Source organism: Syngnathus leptorhynchus, chromosome 5 (assembly GCF_054491065.1).
Source record: "Syngnathus leptorhynchus isolate UIUO chromosome 5, UIUO_Slep, whole genome shotgun sequence".
Taxonomy (NCBI): Eukaryota; Metazoa; Chordata; class Actinopteri; order Syngnathiformes; family Syngnathidae; genus Syngnathus; species Syngnathus leptorhynchus.
In genome coordinates, this window is record NC_141199.1 from 13747490 (window position 1) to 13764185 (window position 16696).

Consider the following 16696-nt stretch of genomic DNA (forward strand, 5'->3'; position numbering starts at 1 on the left):
GGTTTATTTTGCTAAGTACAAAACATACATTTAACATGAAAATACCATAATTTGGACTGTGTGTTGACACTATTTTTTTTTTTGTCAGACAAATTCCAACAGTTGAATGTCGATCATTTGTGAGGTATAATACTGTATAGTGAGCATCCTCTGATATGATAGGGCAGAGGTTGTTTCTATTTTCTTTTTTCCTATTAGTGGTGGACGGAAGTGGTCTTGGCAAGGATCGTTCAAAGAAACGATCCCCAGGAGTAAATGGATCAGGTTGCCCAATTAACAGTTGTGCTGTCTTTCAGTGTGCTCAGTAAAACACACACACACAGTTAAAAGACATAGTAGTGATGTACCTCCATTCTTTTTCTGTTTCATTTTCTTCATTGGGCTCACAGGAAACTGGAGCCTATCCCAGTTGAATTTGACAGAGGCCAAGCACACCCCAGACTGGTCACCAGAGCACATTTAGACAAACACAGCTCGTCCTTTTGATTGTGAGCAGACGCAAAACACATTCCTCCACATTTAGATGTAATCATATAAGTGTAAGAAAACATTTCATTGATTGTACAAAACAGCTTGTTGGTATTACTTCTATAGTCCGAGTCACTGGTTTCTATATGCTGGAATGAATCTGGAACAAAATGAATAGATCTTCAATAAGACATCAGCAACAACAAAGATTTGCGCATGATAGGCAGGTCAAATGGTCACAGTATCAAAAGAGAAACGTCAGTAAACACACATAATTAGCATTAAAAAAAAAAAGACCACTGCGCTTGCTAAAATTGTTTTTTTTTTCTCAGTCATACTTATGATTATCCCGATTTGCGTTTTCCGAAAAGGTTCAAATATTTCTTAAAGAGCTTAAGATTTGTGGTGTACAAATGTCCCTTTTATCACATCACTCAGTTCACAACACAATCAGATGACAGCTTGTCAAATGCTTAATGTGTGCTATGATTGACAAAAGTGTTTTCTGCCAGAACTGAATTCAGTCTTACCTCCCCTGGCAACGTTGCATTTGAATTGATTGCAGGGGCTCAAGAATATTCCGCCATTCCTTGGTTTGCATTAAAGGCAACGGCGGCTAATGCCAGATGTTACGGCTGTTACGGCTCCTGTGCGGCCAATTTTGTAGAATCTCTGTGTGAAATAAGCTTTACAACAGGGTGACAAGAAATGATGGATGCACCTGCTCTTTAAAGTCTTTTTTACATTTTAACAAATGTATTACAAATGAAAATACATGTGGAAATTATTTCAATATAATTATTAGATACTACATGAAGTATGTCACAGTCACCTCAAACTTTTTTACTGGACTAATTCTAAGATGGGTAGCAGCACAGGAATGGGATAAGTATGTTTGTTTTATTGGCACGCCCAGCTTTATTTAATGTCAATTATTTTTGAAATATTTTTTACTGTTTTTTTTTAACATAACCTGTTTTACCAGATGTGCTGTGGAAAATGACCCAGTTTTAGTGACTTGGCCTAAAAATGATCATTAATCCACTTGAAACATTTTTTCTGTTTCCCTCCACCGGTGACGCATTACAATTAAACACTCTTCCGCTCGATGTCAGAAGATACACCTGTTGTCATGAATAAAACAGAATCGTAACAGCTAGACTGACCCAGATTTCACATTGAAACGACATCATCATGATTCCAGTATTCTTTTTGTGATATTTTTCTTTAGCGGTGTGCTGTTAGGTTCTTCTCATGTAAAAACAGACTCGGTAAATGTTGGGAATAGAAAAATGTTGTGTAATTTGTTGACATATAAATATCTCTTTCCACACTGTATTGTCCTGAGTGGTAGAAAAAACATCTGAAGTGGACCATCCACTTCAGATGTAATTGTTGACATATAAATATCTCTTTCCACACTGTACTGTCCTGAGTGTTAGAAAAAACATCTGAAGTGGACCATCCACCGATCTTATTAGGCTTCGCTCCCGGTCCTCAAAGCGTTTGCTCCATTAAGTTTCCATCAGACTTGTTTTGGAGTCTCCGGGACATGGGGGTGACGTATTGCTTCAACACAACTGGCTTTAGCGAGCCTTACCTTGGCTCTTTTGCTCCTCGAGAGAGGAGAGGGGGGGAAGGAGTAACAGAAGTGGTCGCTGCCTTGTGACGCCTCGGCAGGCTGGCTCACGCCGACGTTCTGCCCTTGGGCTTTCACACCTGCGTGGATTTCACCCGGCGGAGAGGAAGCCGCCCCCCGTGGTGGGCGGGACAGGGCTGGGTGGCGTCGTCTTCGTCGGGCCGGTCTAGACTGAGCTGGTGAGGCACCTCCGCAAGGGGTGGTGCACGGGGGTGGGGTGCGGGATTGGCTGATGGTCATGTGATCTCAGAATATGGTAGCCCTGGAGCCTAAGGCAGAAAAAGATGGGGGGAGGCAGCGACAGAGTAAAAATAGGAACTTATTTACTCAAATCGTACCCGCTGCTGTAATTCCAAGAATGGCTTGCCTGCCACTTGAATAAACAAATGCCTCACCTCAAACATAAACATAGATCTTTTTAAAATATTGGAGGTGTGAGCCACCATGCTGAAACATCTGCACGGGAACAGGAATTCTAAATTTACATCTTCTTCACCCACCCCTTACCTGAGGGTCACTTAACTTTTCAAGTGGACTCTCCACGCGGGGAAGAGTGAGCAGAGGTATCCCGGCCGGTGTTTCTAAAGGTTGAGGCGCTGGAGAGTTGGGCACCGCCTTTTGGGCGGGCTGGAAATTGTTGATTACACAAGACACCTAATGGAGGGACATGAAAAGGTAAGAAGTCATTAGAAAGATAATGAAGGAACACTCAGCCATCCCTCCTCTCACCAAGAAGGCGGCGATGGCTCCTCCAGTGATGAACCCGGCCAGGACGTCGCTCCAGTGGTTTCTGTGCTCCGTCACCCTCACCACGCCCACCAGCACGGCCAGCGACAGCAGCACCAGGCACAAGGTCGGCTTGGTCAGACGGGTCCCCTTAGTGCGGAAAACCAGGGTCACGTACATCTGGAATAAAAAGACACGGAAGGATGCGGACGTGAGGTGGATTTATCACCACAAGAGGGCGCAATTGGCAATGGTTAACATAAATAAAGACAACTGGGGCAGATTTACTACTTCAGATCTCATCAGTATCATCTGTACTTAATCATTTGCTATTGTGAATGTATTTGAATGGAAAATACAATGGAACAAAACAATGGACCGTTTTCAGTGACCCTAATCAGGAAAAGGTACGATGAAGAAATCTTTAGTTACCACCGTGTAGATGGCTGAGTAAAAGCTGAGCGCCGCGTCTTTGGAGGGGAATGATTTGCGGGCGGATGCCACCAAGAAAGGATTCCCCGTGCAGGCGCGTTGTTCTGTGATGTACTGCAGCGAGGATTGGCAGCCCAGCGCCGTGTAGTTGGGCTTGCAGGCGCTCAGGAAATGAGGCGTCTGGTTCCCGGTCACCACTTGACCCGCGTTGGCGAAGATGGTGGTCGTGAATAGGCCAAAGGAGTAGACGCCTGCGATGCCACAGAGTTATTATAGACCTATTTAGCAATGTACAAAAATGGGGCAGCATCACATGCAGACAGACAATAAAACAATATACACAGGCGTACAATCTTTAAATTTCAACTTATTACGGTGGGCTAAAATTGAAATTCAATGGGGAAAGATGATTTGTGATGCAAATGTTTTGAGTTACAATCGTGGACACTGAATAAATGAATTAAAGATGATTTGTGATGCAATTTTTTTGCGTTATAATCATGGTCACTGAATGAATTAATTCAAAATAACAACCAAAGGCTTTTTCTGCCTAGTCCTGGATGATTTTTAGCTTCGGCGCCAAGAAATGGAAGCCCCTCCCGTGTTCAACAAACGAGGCGGTTCTTATCTGCAAAAATGAGGACTGACCCAGAAAGCGTACGATTCTGCGGAGGAGCGGGTTGAAATAGCAGCAGTCTGCGGTCACAATGGTCTTCTCCTGAGCTCCTTCTGACTTAACAAAGAAACTGGTCACTTCTCCAATCAGAATCTAGGACAGAAAAGCAAGAAGAAAAATAGATAAAGAGAGAAAGTCAATCAAATGAAGATCAAATTGTGTGTTTAAGTACTGATGACCCTCACGTAATATTCTGTCACTTTAATGTAGCGCACAGCCAAATTATTCATGAGTGTTCCTCCCCTCTCTGCCTGGCAGCAATTATGTTGCCTTGGCTAGCCTGAGTTTACTTTGCTTCAGATTTAGTAACATTGCCAATCATTCACTCGTATCCTCGTTCATTTCACAAACTTCTCAAACTTTATCAGGAGCAACATAAAACCTCTATGGAAAAATATCGAAAACATTTTCTAAAGCGCCTGTCCTCATTAAGGTCACATCTGATTTTGGAAGAGAAGCGGGGAAATGGGTTGGAGACTGGAATTCCATAAATTATTCTCTTCCAGGCTTTGTGTTCATTAGGAGAGTGTATTGTTTGTGCAAAGCATGATATAAAAAGAATATAAGTGGACACTTAATAGTCTGCCTCGCATTAATGGAAATGAATAAGCTGCTTGGCCTATCTTCTCACTTAGCAACTACTCAATTACAAGTCCACCACCAAGGCTCGCGGCGTTGGATAGCGAAGCCCCCGCCGAGTCGCCACTCACCCCCACCAACCTCCCACTCAGCCATGTATTCAAAAGTAACTGTGTCAATACTCATCCTTTCTTATAGGCATCTCACTCAGAAGGTCACTTGTATCTGACTTGGCGAGCAACCACTTCCATTACAATGAAAAAAAAAGTAGATGTATTGACAGCCCGTTGAATGAAAGAAAGAAGAAAGTTCAGATGCTGTCTTGATATAAGATTAAGACCTTTGAATTTGAGGCTGGATTTCTTGCTCTGCCTTCCAAACCAATCTCTTTAGTTCAAATGAAACCATTTCACAGAGTCTTGCAAGCAGGCTGTTTCTGCCTCCTCCAATTTCTACTTTCTGGTAGCCCACTTGTGGCACATTTCACAAATAGAATGGGAAGTAATATGCTCGCTGTCACCTTCTAGGTGCATGTTTGGGGGTAGTGTCAGATAGAATTGTCTATATTTAAAACAAAAATGCTTCAAACTGTTTATTGCCACTCTGGATATTTAAACACAAACGGTGCAGCAACACATGTAGACAGAATATAACTCTCATGGTCATATGTATAGTGTTTATTCTTTCAAATAATGACTACATGAATCCCAGTTGAGTTGTAGGCTAGACTTTAATTTAATTAGTTTAAAATAAAGAACCACAATGACTTGAACTAATGAACCACTATCAGCATGTAAAAAAACCCAACAACTCTCAATTCACTTTTGTGTTTTATTTTTATCAAGCACTAATAGACTAATAGAAATGAGACTATGAAAATATTAAGAGAAAATTGGAAAACAAGTACAGAAAACAATGTATGAAGAATGACTGACATGTTGTCGTCTTCTACCAAAGAGATCAGAAGGTCTACCATACTGTGAAAGTAAGACTAAAAAAAAAAGTTTTGGTTTTTCAATTAAGTATCAGCAACATTTGAGGATGTGACACGTCTAAAGAATGAAGTGAAGATGTGAGGATGTCTGTGGGAATATGCAACGCACAGTGAGAGAAGAAACTCCAAAGGCTGAGTTGCTCCTAATTGGGTTGCTTTCATTTTTGTAGCTTTTGTGAAATGTAACTTTGCAAAAAGTGACTCCATTGTGCGGGTGTTTGTTGTCTTTAATACACAACATGTGGTTGGCGAGTATTATCTGGGAGGGGGGAAAAAAACAGTGAGGATTCAAAGGATAGTGATCTCTTCTATTCTTGGGACTTGGTGAAGCCGCATGTGGCGATTCTCGTTTTGTCATAGGGAATGGCGAATGGAGAATATTGATTGTTGACATGTTGAAATTCTGAGAAAACGGACTATTTTAAACTAAAACAAAAATCGGTTATCATAAATCATTATCGATTCAAAAGTCAATTTGTTGTTGAATCAATTAATCATGGCACAGCTACAAAAATATATATCATAAAAATGTCCTTAACACCCCATACAGTCGACTTGGGATCAATACACGCACTACTGGACCGTCACGCTCTGCGGGCCCCATCCTTTGCACTCTTTCTCGCCGGCCTGATGTAATTATTTCCCAGGCCAGATGTGGGCCCCCGGGCCACGTGTTTGACACGCATTACGCTGCAGTCCATGTTTTTGCTCTAAGTCATTTTCTGTACTTGAGGCAAATCTGTCCACTGAAGCTAAATGAGCAATTGATATAATCAGTATTTTTTTAAATCACGCCATTAAATAAATAAATAAAAATCCAGACGGGCAACGGGTGGAGCGTGGAAGTAGGCGCGACCATCTGCAGATGTGTTTGGATCGTTGTCATCATCATTTACACCTCGGGCTTGTTGTGTGACGGCACTAAAATTAGATGGCAATTTACACCACAGAGGGTGAATTATATCCGTGTGCGGTGTTAAATTCATTATGGACGGCTTTAGGCTGTATAATGCCGCTTTCTTTGGAAGCTCGTCGCGTGTTTGCATGCTTGACGAATGTTGGAAAAGCTGAGCGAAAGTGGCAGAAAAGAAAAGAGTGTGCAAAGCCTGTGTAAATTGACATTGCAAGTTCAACGCTAGTCTTTAAAACGCACACATGCACACTCGGGCTGGTAACCATGACAATTGAGCTACAGCTCCATTATCATCACCCACATCCTCTTCTATCTGTCTCGCCCCGCTTTTAGTCACTTTGCCAGGGCAGATTTGCCCGACTCTTTGTGGGAAGAGAAAGTAGGCTACTGGAAACATTGTAATTATTTCGCTGTTTATTTCCCAGTCGCTTGATTTTTTTTGTTTTTGTTTTTTTTTTACTCTCGATTCCAACTCTCAGAGGAAGATTAGTTTAGTATGAGGTATGACCTCATTCCTTTTCCTGATCTCCCGTTTCCTGTTTGCCTTGCATCTTCTCTTGCTCCTCCTGGAATTATCCTTCACTTCCTATAAAATGGTTGTGTTTTCATCAAGGGTTTTATGTCGGACCCTTGCGGGAAGAGCTAATCTTGCGCCGCTGTGAGAGAATTGGCGGATTAGAGGACTCTCGTGGAGAGGGTGAAGTGGTTGTGATAGAGCAAAGAGACGGCCGGTCGGAAGGAAGGTAATACGGTCGCCCCTCTTCGGCTTCTGTCTGGCGTGATTGGCAAAGACAGGATAAAGCTGTGATTATCCGCACCTAAGACAAACCTGCTGACAACACGGCCTGACTCAGAACATTTTTTTGTTTCTTCTTCGAATGGTGCATCGCATCAACCACTTTATCTAGTAGAGGTCAAAGCGCGAGAAAAAAAAACATGTTGTTAAATTGATACATCTCTCACAATGTCAACCAAATAACAATTATTCATAAAGGCGGAATTTTAGATTTTCATTCAACAAGTGGTCAAATCCTCTTCATTTTATTTAGCGTTAAAATTACAGTCTCGCATTTGCTTGAAAAAGTCCACATTTCCATTCGTCTCTTTAATCTGTTTTGTTTGACAAAGACATGACCTCATCCTCACTTCTAAACTTTTCCGAGGAGGGGAACATCATGGGAAGTGATCTTCTAAACAAACTCTGTAGTACATCCAAGCCTCTTCTATCTGTCCGTCGACACGGGGGCTCCGTTATTCATCGATGATTGTCCCGGGACTTAGTAACATGCAAACTTCTGGATAAATTTGCATAATGTGTGTTGCAATCAACTGAAGAATGCCACAGACGAGGATGATTGCCACGACTTGACTTTCTATTGGGGATGCAAACTTGGCGAACGCACGGCGGGATTCAAAGATGACAGGAAAAGACACGAATTTCTGAATAAGCTAAATTTAGCATAACAACAGAGCAGACTGGGAGGGGAGGGGGGGGGATGACGGGAGCTATAATCACGGAAGGCGAGATGCATTGTAGCATCGACACACCTCATAATTGGAATCGTTTTGTGTATCCGCAGGAGCGCGGCCTGGCATAGTTATATGAGTAGGAAGATGTTAAACGGCAAATAAAATGGGGTTTTCTCTAATTGGCGCTGTGAGCTGACGTGAAACCTCGTTTTATTTCTAAGCCATACTCATTAAATACTAAATGATTTGTCGGAAGCCAATGATTGACCATGATAACACAAAACGTTGCCTGCGTTGCGAGATCCTGTTTTGAAAACAAACATTGTCTTAATAAATATCGACAGAGTGATGCGACTACTATTTTGTCTGAAAGAGTTTGACACGTCTCGGCCAAAACAAACACACACCACCAGCAAAAAGTCCAAATGATACTAATATTTCCAAAATGAAGTCTAAAATGAACTGACAGAAATTCCAAAACAATGTTGACATTGGCCAGAAAAATTTGGGCAGCTCAACTCACGACAGAGCCGAAATTCAACCTTTGAAGCTGAGAATTGTGAGGTTGTCATGCTAACCAAGCGTCAATAGATCAAACTTTTGTGGTTCGCATTTGAGGTGAGTTGAAGAATTTCATTTCAATGTACAGAGTGCTTTCCCGCCATCTAGTGGTAACTATAGGTAATTACAAATATTTTTAGTTTCTTATCTGTATTATTCTTATGATTTTGCTATTTGTGTCAGGACTTGTCCCTAATCCACGGCAGACTGCAAGAACTTTATAATTATTTTTTTCTTCTCAAAATCTAAGAAAGCGCTGATGTTTGTTTGACCTTGGAAACTGCATTCCAAAACAAATTTGCTCTCCAAAGCCCTCAAGAGGCCTTCTTTAACTCCACACTATAGTCGGTCGGCTCAGGCAGAAAATACCGAGGCATCCGAGCACAATGAAGCATTGTTTACGTCCTGCTTGGTCTCCAAGATATGACAGCGCAATTTTCATGCATCCGTAGCTCTCGCTAAATAAAACTTGGCATTTCTGGATGATATGGTTTGCCGCCATGATTCTCTACAATCTCCGCCGCCATGGAGATGCATTATGCATGAGGGCTCTTCGGCAGCTTTATCAGACGGCAACGCGTAAACCTAGCAGAACTCTGTCCTGTTGTAGCTTTGGATTTGTTTTTTTTGCCGAATATTGTTTTCCTCATGGCGTGTGTACCTTCAAAACTGCCCTTCTATGTTTCCGCTAGGTTCAAGAGGTTTATATTTAGCTGCTTTAACACGGAGTTCTCCAGGCTAAAAGCATTTAGCATTTTGTGTATGGAAAACATTCAGAAGTAACAACACCCCCCCCCCCCACACACACACACACACCATTTCAAACAGTCACAGCCTCATTCTCGAGTGTTGCACAGTATGAGTGCTTTGCCACATGCATCTGAAGCACGTAATTACTATTTGATCCATGATTGGCCAAAGGTTAATGACAACATTTGGCAGGCGAACTAAAGCAACGAACCAAATAGTTCAAAGAGCAGTAGGATTTGTGCAAATGGTATGATCTAAAATGTAATCTCTTGCAAGTATAATATTCTCGTCAACTGCCATGAGATTCTTCAAATATAGCTAGCTAACTGAGAAACAGAAGGAGCATGGCAGAGGGGATGTGAAGCAGCAATCTCCCACCCACTCACCTTTACCGAGCCACTGAAAAATTGGCAGTATTATGTGAAAGTAGCACACGAGTGCCTCTATTTGCCTCTCGTTGACTTCCTCACTCTCGTTCCGGCGAGCTGCTTCTTATTTCCCTTACCACGTTCGTGCTCATCGGTGGTCATCTTTGACGATATCAAATCTTTTGAATCATTTATTCACGCATCTCAGGCTACTGACTGGTCTATCGACGCTGTTTTATGAAAGGATACACAGTCAATCAGCAACAAATCAATGATCAAATTAATTTCCTTGTATTTTAATAACTGAGGAATTGTTTAGAGTTATTTCTTTTTACAAAAAATGATCCTGATTTTCTGATTTTAGGCTCTCTGCAGTCATACTTCTTTGAATTCTATAATCCTTCGTGAAAGCAGACTGATTTATGATTTGTGTTTAATAAATAGAAGACATTTGCAAACATTAGATTTTGGGGGAAAAATAATAGCCATGAAGACTTCTTGTGTGATATTGCTGAATTGTTGCTTAGTTGTTTTCTAATCACTAAATAATACCAAATAAGCAGAAATAATTAAAAATATGTTTTTAATACACTTTTATGTAAATGAATGATTCTATTCAATAGTGCCAGCCCGACTTGCGTGAGTTTTCTCTAGTCAAATGATTGAAGTAATTTGATATTTGTGACCACAGCAGATTAATGATTGGCACTCGCATCTATCTGCAATCACCCCGCACTTAAACCTCAGCAGTGAGTTCCAAAAAGCATTTTCAAAGATAAAATTGCTTGATGTTAGTGGAGGAATATCCTTTTGGTATCCATCACATAAAACACTGAGTCAGATTTGAGAGAGAAGTGAAATCTCGCTCTTGTTTTTTTTTTGTTTTTTTTCCCCTGCCCATGTTTGAACACACGGGCTTGTGGGATGGTGCGTTTTTTTCCTGAAGCAAGAGTGAACGCAGATGCTCTTACTTTAAAAAAAAAAAAAAAAAAAAATTCACACTCTAGGCAATCCGCTCCCACTCGGAGAAACTCACATAGCCCTTCACTAATCGACTGCAAGCTCGGTTAACATAAATACACTGTCAAAAGTGCCATCTGTGCGCTAGCAGATCATTTTCGAACATTTTCAGCGGAGCCTACACTTCAATCTTAAATGTCAACAAAACAGGGGTTGACACACATGACAGACAGGCTTTATGCTGACTGTCAACTCCTCCGAGTCCGTGACAAGGCATTTTAACTCTCATTGTGCTAAGTGACTGAATAATTATAGTTGCCATCAACTGAAGAAAGGAATCGACAAACGTATTTGGGACATGTGGTTGTTACTCCTACAGAAAAGACTATGGATGAAATCATACTGAAGCCCAAAATTGTTTCACACGATTTTAGAGTTTAATATCGAGATTTTCCACATTCAACACGATCAAGTATTCGCTTTAGGATTTTAGAACTTAAGAGGCTTTAGCCAAACTTCATTGATAAATAAATGTATTGATGAGGGCACAATCAGCTCAGTCTGTAAGTGATGACCATAAACCAAAAGTTGGACAATTTTTGTTATTAATTAATCAACTGTGTGAAATCATTTGAAATAATAACTAAATTGTCAACTGTGCGACAAAACCAAGCAACATGGTGAAAGAGAAAGATTGTGGTTTCGCATTTTAATTCTCAAGGCTCTATGCTCTGATTTCCTTCCAGATCCAAAAATGTGCATGTTAGGTTAACTCAACTAGGTTAGGTTAACTCTAAATTGTTCATCTCTATGAATATGGGAAAACTATTTGTCCAGGGTACATCTCATTTCTCGCACCGAGCATACATCGTGTCCCAAGACTTTTGATCATAAAGCTTTGATTCCAATGATTTACTTTACCAATTGCAGCAGCAAAGCAAAATGACTTAATTAGCGCACTTGTTTATAATCTATCTGAGAGTGTGTAATGTTCCGTAATGTCGCAGCGAGGCAACCGTGTCGTAACGCCACTTTACTGTAGGACATCAAAGAGACAACAAGCCCGAGGGGACAAGGCAGACATGGAGACACAGCTTTGATGAGGATGTGCAGATGTTTCATTATTAATAATAAGCCTGCATGTAGCCTGCCTTGGAAGTGTAACTACACTTTGGATTTATTTCTCATTGACTGAGCGTTTATATTTTTTGGAATGGTTCAATCCTTACAAGTAAAAGACAGCGCTAAACTGAAAAGTGGATTGAAATTATGAGCAAGAAATGACAACCCTGTTAGGATAAATCAATACAAATTAAGAGTTAATCCTCCATTTGACAAAATACAGCACTGAGAGAAAATGTGAACAGCCAAGTTAACTTCCCAAGCTAGCTGCTATTTAGCCACTAGCTAATTGGCTAGATGGAGACTTGTATGGCAGTTTATGACGCAGGCATGAAGCCTATCATCAATGTTTAACATGTTTATGGCAGGATAGATTAAAAAAAATTATGAGGTAGGCGTAAAGATTTCCTTTAATGGTTTTAGTATAGAGGGTGGCCATCTTAAAAGATTTGTTCAGACAAATTGAAGGGAGACCATGCAATGTCACGGAAAGCGTGTGACTTTCACTCTTCGAGTTACAAAACGAATAAAGCTGTGTTTGATTCTGTTCTAAAACTGCGAACAGACTTGAACAGACACACTCGATGGCTCTCAAACTGCACCGCGGAGGATGATTTCAGTTGCCGGTTGCCATGGTTATGACACGGCACACATGCACACACAGAAAAGCGAGACCACGAGGACGCACACCTACACACATTGCTCCTCGCTAAAAAAAACAAAAGCGCCATGTGTATGAGGGGAACGATGAATCGCTGTGTGTGTGTGTGTGTGCGTCACACATTTTTGACACCTGTGGAAGCGTGGCATCTTCACTGATGGATACTGACTCACCGTCACAGTCGGGATGGCCGTAACCAGGGAGTAGACGAGCACAGGAGGCGCCTTGCTGTAGTCCTCCGGTCCCGGGTACGGCTTGGAGTAGGCTTTGTCGAAGCAGAAGAAACCCTGAACGTGCACGGGGAAGGTGTCCGTGTACTCAAAGTAGTACGCCAGCAGCACAGTCCCCGCCATGATGACCAGCTGGAAATAAAACATATTGGTTCCAGCTTTAGGGCTCGGATCTGCTCAAAGTAAAAAATAAAAAAGTGAAACCTTTCAAATCCTTCACGGCGCAAAAAATGATGGATCCCTCCGTAATGTGTCAAATGAATCAAGTGTGCGTGGAGAGATAGAGAGAGAAGAGGAGGAGGGCGGGAGTAAGCGATGAAGTCGGCGGGAGACAAATCAGGAGAAATACGTATCGACGAGCGCTGATAAGAGCCGGAGAGCAAGAGATAGATGCCTTCAGCGAGCGTGAGCGGGCAGAGAAACACATTAATGAGGAAGGGAAAAAAAATACTTTTTTGGAAGAGGAGGAGGAGGAGAACAGGAGAGGAGGAAGAGAGGGATGAAGCACAGATGGCACAAATAGGAGCAGAGAGGTTCGGGGAAGACGATGCAGCGTCTTGGATCTGAGTAAAGGGGTCGGCGGGATTTTCACGCTTGCGTGACCTTTTTGCGTAGCCCAACTTATTCTAGCACACTGGAGAGCTGCTTTTAGAAAACACCAGCCGCACATTATGCACGAGAAGCCGTCAAGTATGAAATATGACCTTTTTAGCAAACGGTCACAAAGCATAAAATCAACACTGACGTAAGTGGATGCAAAAAAAAAAAAAAAAAAAAAGGCGTAATTCGTCGAGGCAGATGCGCTGAATATTCATTTGCACTCCAGTTATCAAAACACTAAATCCTATATGCATACAACACCCCCCCCCCCCCCACACCTTCCTGCGTAAGTGTTCTAATTCGATATGTGAAGATTTGTCTGCCGGCGAGGAAGAATTTGAAAAGTAAGCTCCCAATCTGTCCCCCCTACAAAAGTAAGAACTTGAAAAACAGTGACCTTATAACCACAGCTTTATGTTTGCCGTTACGAATTCGGAATATATTACCATAATAAACAAGCAACATAATTGCCATTTAAGATAATATAGGGCACACATGTACGCTGATTTTGTACTTATTTATTCATTCGGAGATTTCAAGCCTCCATCAAAGCGGCCGGCCTCATTCATTATGGAGATGAAGGGACCCGCTTTACTTAACACTCACTCAGCCTTAATATGGAAGTGCAACGGTGGTCTGATTTAGTCCTTACTCTATGTGCTTTTTTTTCTTTTTTTTACAGAAAAGGCACTCTTAAAAAAATATATATATAGTCATAATAAAGCCTACAAGTCATTTTATGAGAAGAAAGGCGTATCTACTGTGAATGTTGAATGTGTCATTAAGAATGAATGGGGAAATTCTGGCTGAAAAATTGTGAATTTGTGGAAAACCGAAAGTTTTTCACATCCCTCGTTTGATTTTTAGACAACGTTGAAGGTGGAACGGTAAAAATTGGTTGAAAAATATTGCATGAATTAAATGCCAAAAATATAAAATGGAAGAGGAAGAAGAAAGTTAATGGAGTAGAATAACATGTGTGAAGGCCATCAGCCTTCACCCAATAAATAGATAAAAATACAGCGGAACCTCAAGTTGCAAACCTAGTTCCGTAAGCCCACTCGTAACCTGAAACGTTCATAAATCGAGGTCACGTTTCCCATTATAATAAATAGAAATGTGATTAATCTGTTCCAGCATCCCCTAAACTTCACAGTAAATATAATTACTTTTTTTCTAACAAGTTTGTGGTTCGAAATAAATATCATGCAGACCTTCGCTGCTCACCAACATCACCACTGGAGCACATGTATGAGCACAAACACAGCATGAAAGGTGACCACCGATCTAGAGCACCAAAGCAGGAGATTCATGGTTGCTATGGCAATGTCAGGAATCCTTTCATCATTCGAGCAAGCGGACCATAAACAAGATTTTCAATTAATTCAAAAAATATACGATGAAAAATCTTTGCTTCAAAACGTGAATCACAAAGAATGTGAACGCTCGTCTGAACGTGCAAGCAAATCCCACAAACACCCCCGGCTTCTGGTTTATATGTGGGCCAACATTATCAAGCGGCTCTTTCCGTGGCCTTCTCCCATGCTTGTCGCCTTGGACATGAGTTCTGACTGCGTGGGATGGCCCGTGTGTGTTTTCAGAGTGAGCATGTCTGTGGGCATGTGGGTGCATTCCTACGTCTGAGGAGGAACTACAGAAGGCGCGAGGGAGGGATGGCGAGAGAGCAAGGTGTAGGATGACTGAGAGAAAGATTTACATTGTTTAACCAATATGGCGTTCCCGGCGGAGGTATGTCACGTCGTTTAGCATCTGGTTTTACATTTCATAAGCATAATAGATGTCTGATCTAATTGACTATGCTGTCAGTCTAACCGTATCACCTCCACTTGGACAAAAAAAAAAAAAAAAAAAAAGGCTTCTGCTATGCAGACTCATTTGAATATTCAGAAAGGTCACGCTGATGATTTCTAATTGACGTCGAGTCACCTAGGGCTCGGATTTGCATAAAAGTCATTCTCAAAGTTGTAAGAACAAATGACAACTGCTGACAAACTCAGGCCAGGTCAAAGTGGGTCAAGGTCGGCTGTCAGAATCCTTTGCGGCATTTATTAGGTCAATCTGGTCTGTGAAATGTTGTGACCTCAAGAGAAAGGGCAAATCTTCACGTTTTTTTTGTTTATTATTATTATTATTATTATTATTGTTGCTATGGAAAACTATGAGTTGGCTGCAATGTTTGGAAAAAATGTTTACCCGGGGAACTAATAAAATATCACAATATACAATGTATGAACATGTTTGGTTAGTTTAAAAGGAACTGAACAGAACAAGAGTAAAATATTCAATGTCAGCTCTTAAGGTAGCTTCAGTCAGCTGATTTTAGAGGATGACCCTCCTTTGACTGGCCTAGTAAACTGAAAGGATTATTCTACCACGCAATTAAGATTTAATGAGCATACCTCTCAACTTCAAAAGCAGCGAAAAGCAAAAAAATCAAAGTGACGGTTGTGACAGGAAAAAAAAAGGCAAATCCCCCCCTTTAAAGCCTTTTCACTGTACAAGTGTAAAATAAAATATGGCAATAATAGCGTGCTATGGGAGAAATGTCTCTTGAGCCCAAAACGTGCGAGCTTTTACAAGGTTCCTCCCTGGAGCCAGATGGCAAAGGAGTCAACAAGCTGACAGAGGGTGAGGAGACGTCTGTGGGGGCCCGTGTGAACAGCACAGAACCCTGCTAGAAGTGACAAACCTTAATTCAAAAGAGTGAGATTTTAGCTTTTAAAATATTTTGCAGGTGGATGATGAAAGCACACGGCTACTCAAAAGGAGCACATCTTAGTGGTTAGCACGCCCTCTAGTGTCCAGAAACTGTATCACAACACAATAAACAAAGTAGAAACAAGTTGCATGACCACCATTTTCCCTCGTTTTGTTTCATGTTTATCAATTACACTGATAACAATCAATGTTTACATTCTAGTCTATAAATAGATCCCTCTAGAATAAAAAGGTACGTATCAGATATGACAATGCCATCCATCCAAAGTGGTAACAAGTAAAAAGATGGCAGCTAACAAGTGTTAGCTTGTTAGCTAACACTCTCGACATCCTCACGACAACCAAGAAATGGTAGTGCAGAAGAATGTCAGGCAGGTGCTATTCATGGAAATAATGCAGTGTATCTTTATGCACGTTTCATATCCTCCATGTGAAATGAAAAGGGAGCTTGATTATGGTGTGAAATTTTTGATTAAATGAGCAGGAAAATGAGCTCCAGAGATTAATCATGGGTATATTTTAATACACAAGAGTGCATGCCTCTTTCATCTCGTTGGTATGAATTCTACTTGGGGGAGGTTAGAGCTGTAACATTTATTTTTTTTTTTTCTAGTTTGGTAAACAGGATCTGCAAGAAGGAGCTTTGTTAGTGACTGGAAAAACTGTGAGTTGAAATTTGTTGAGGGCGGCTGCTTGGCAAGAGTGTGAAACAGACCATTTTTGGGAGGGGGAGGCGGGGGAAAAAAGGAGCAAACACACTCCACCAAAGTCTTGCCTGGAGGTAAAAGATGTACGGAGGCGCAGTCAA

At 41.3% G+C, this 16696-nt stretch overlaps 1 protein-coding gene across 5 annotated transcripts in view; it reads right to left on the minus strand.

Annotated features, from left to right (window-relative positions):
- Positions 1-16696, minus strand: part of plppr2b (phospholipid phosphatase related 2b) — a 25718-nt gene continuing 9022 nt past the window's right edge. For 4 of the 5 annotated variants that reach the window (XM_085911770.1, XM_085911767.1, XM_085911766.1 and 1 more), the window contains 6 exons: positions 12493-12681; positions 3914-4034; positions 3266-3516; positions 2837-3013; positions 2631-2761; positions 1-2376 (listed from right to left, as the gene is read on the minus strand). In XM_085911770.1, the coding sequence (XP_085767896.1) occupies positions 2274-2376; positions 2631-2761; positions 2837-3013; positions 3266-3516; positions 3914-4034; positions 12493-12681 (972 nt within the window). In that variant the 3' untranslated portion in view covers positions 1-2273. Of the gene's footprint in view, positions 2377-2614; positions 2762-2836; positions 3014-3265; positions 3517-3913; positions 4035-12492; positions 12682-16696 lie in introns of all 5 variants that reach the window. The other variant, XM_085911771.1, reaches the window with a different exon arrangement.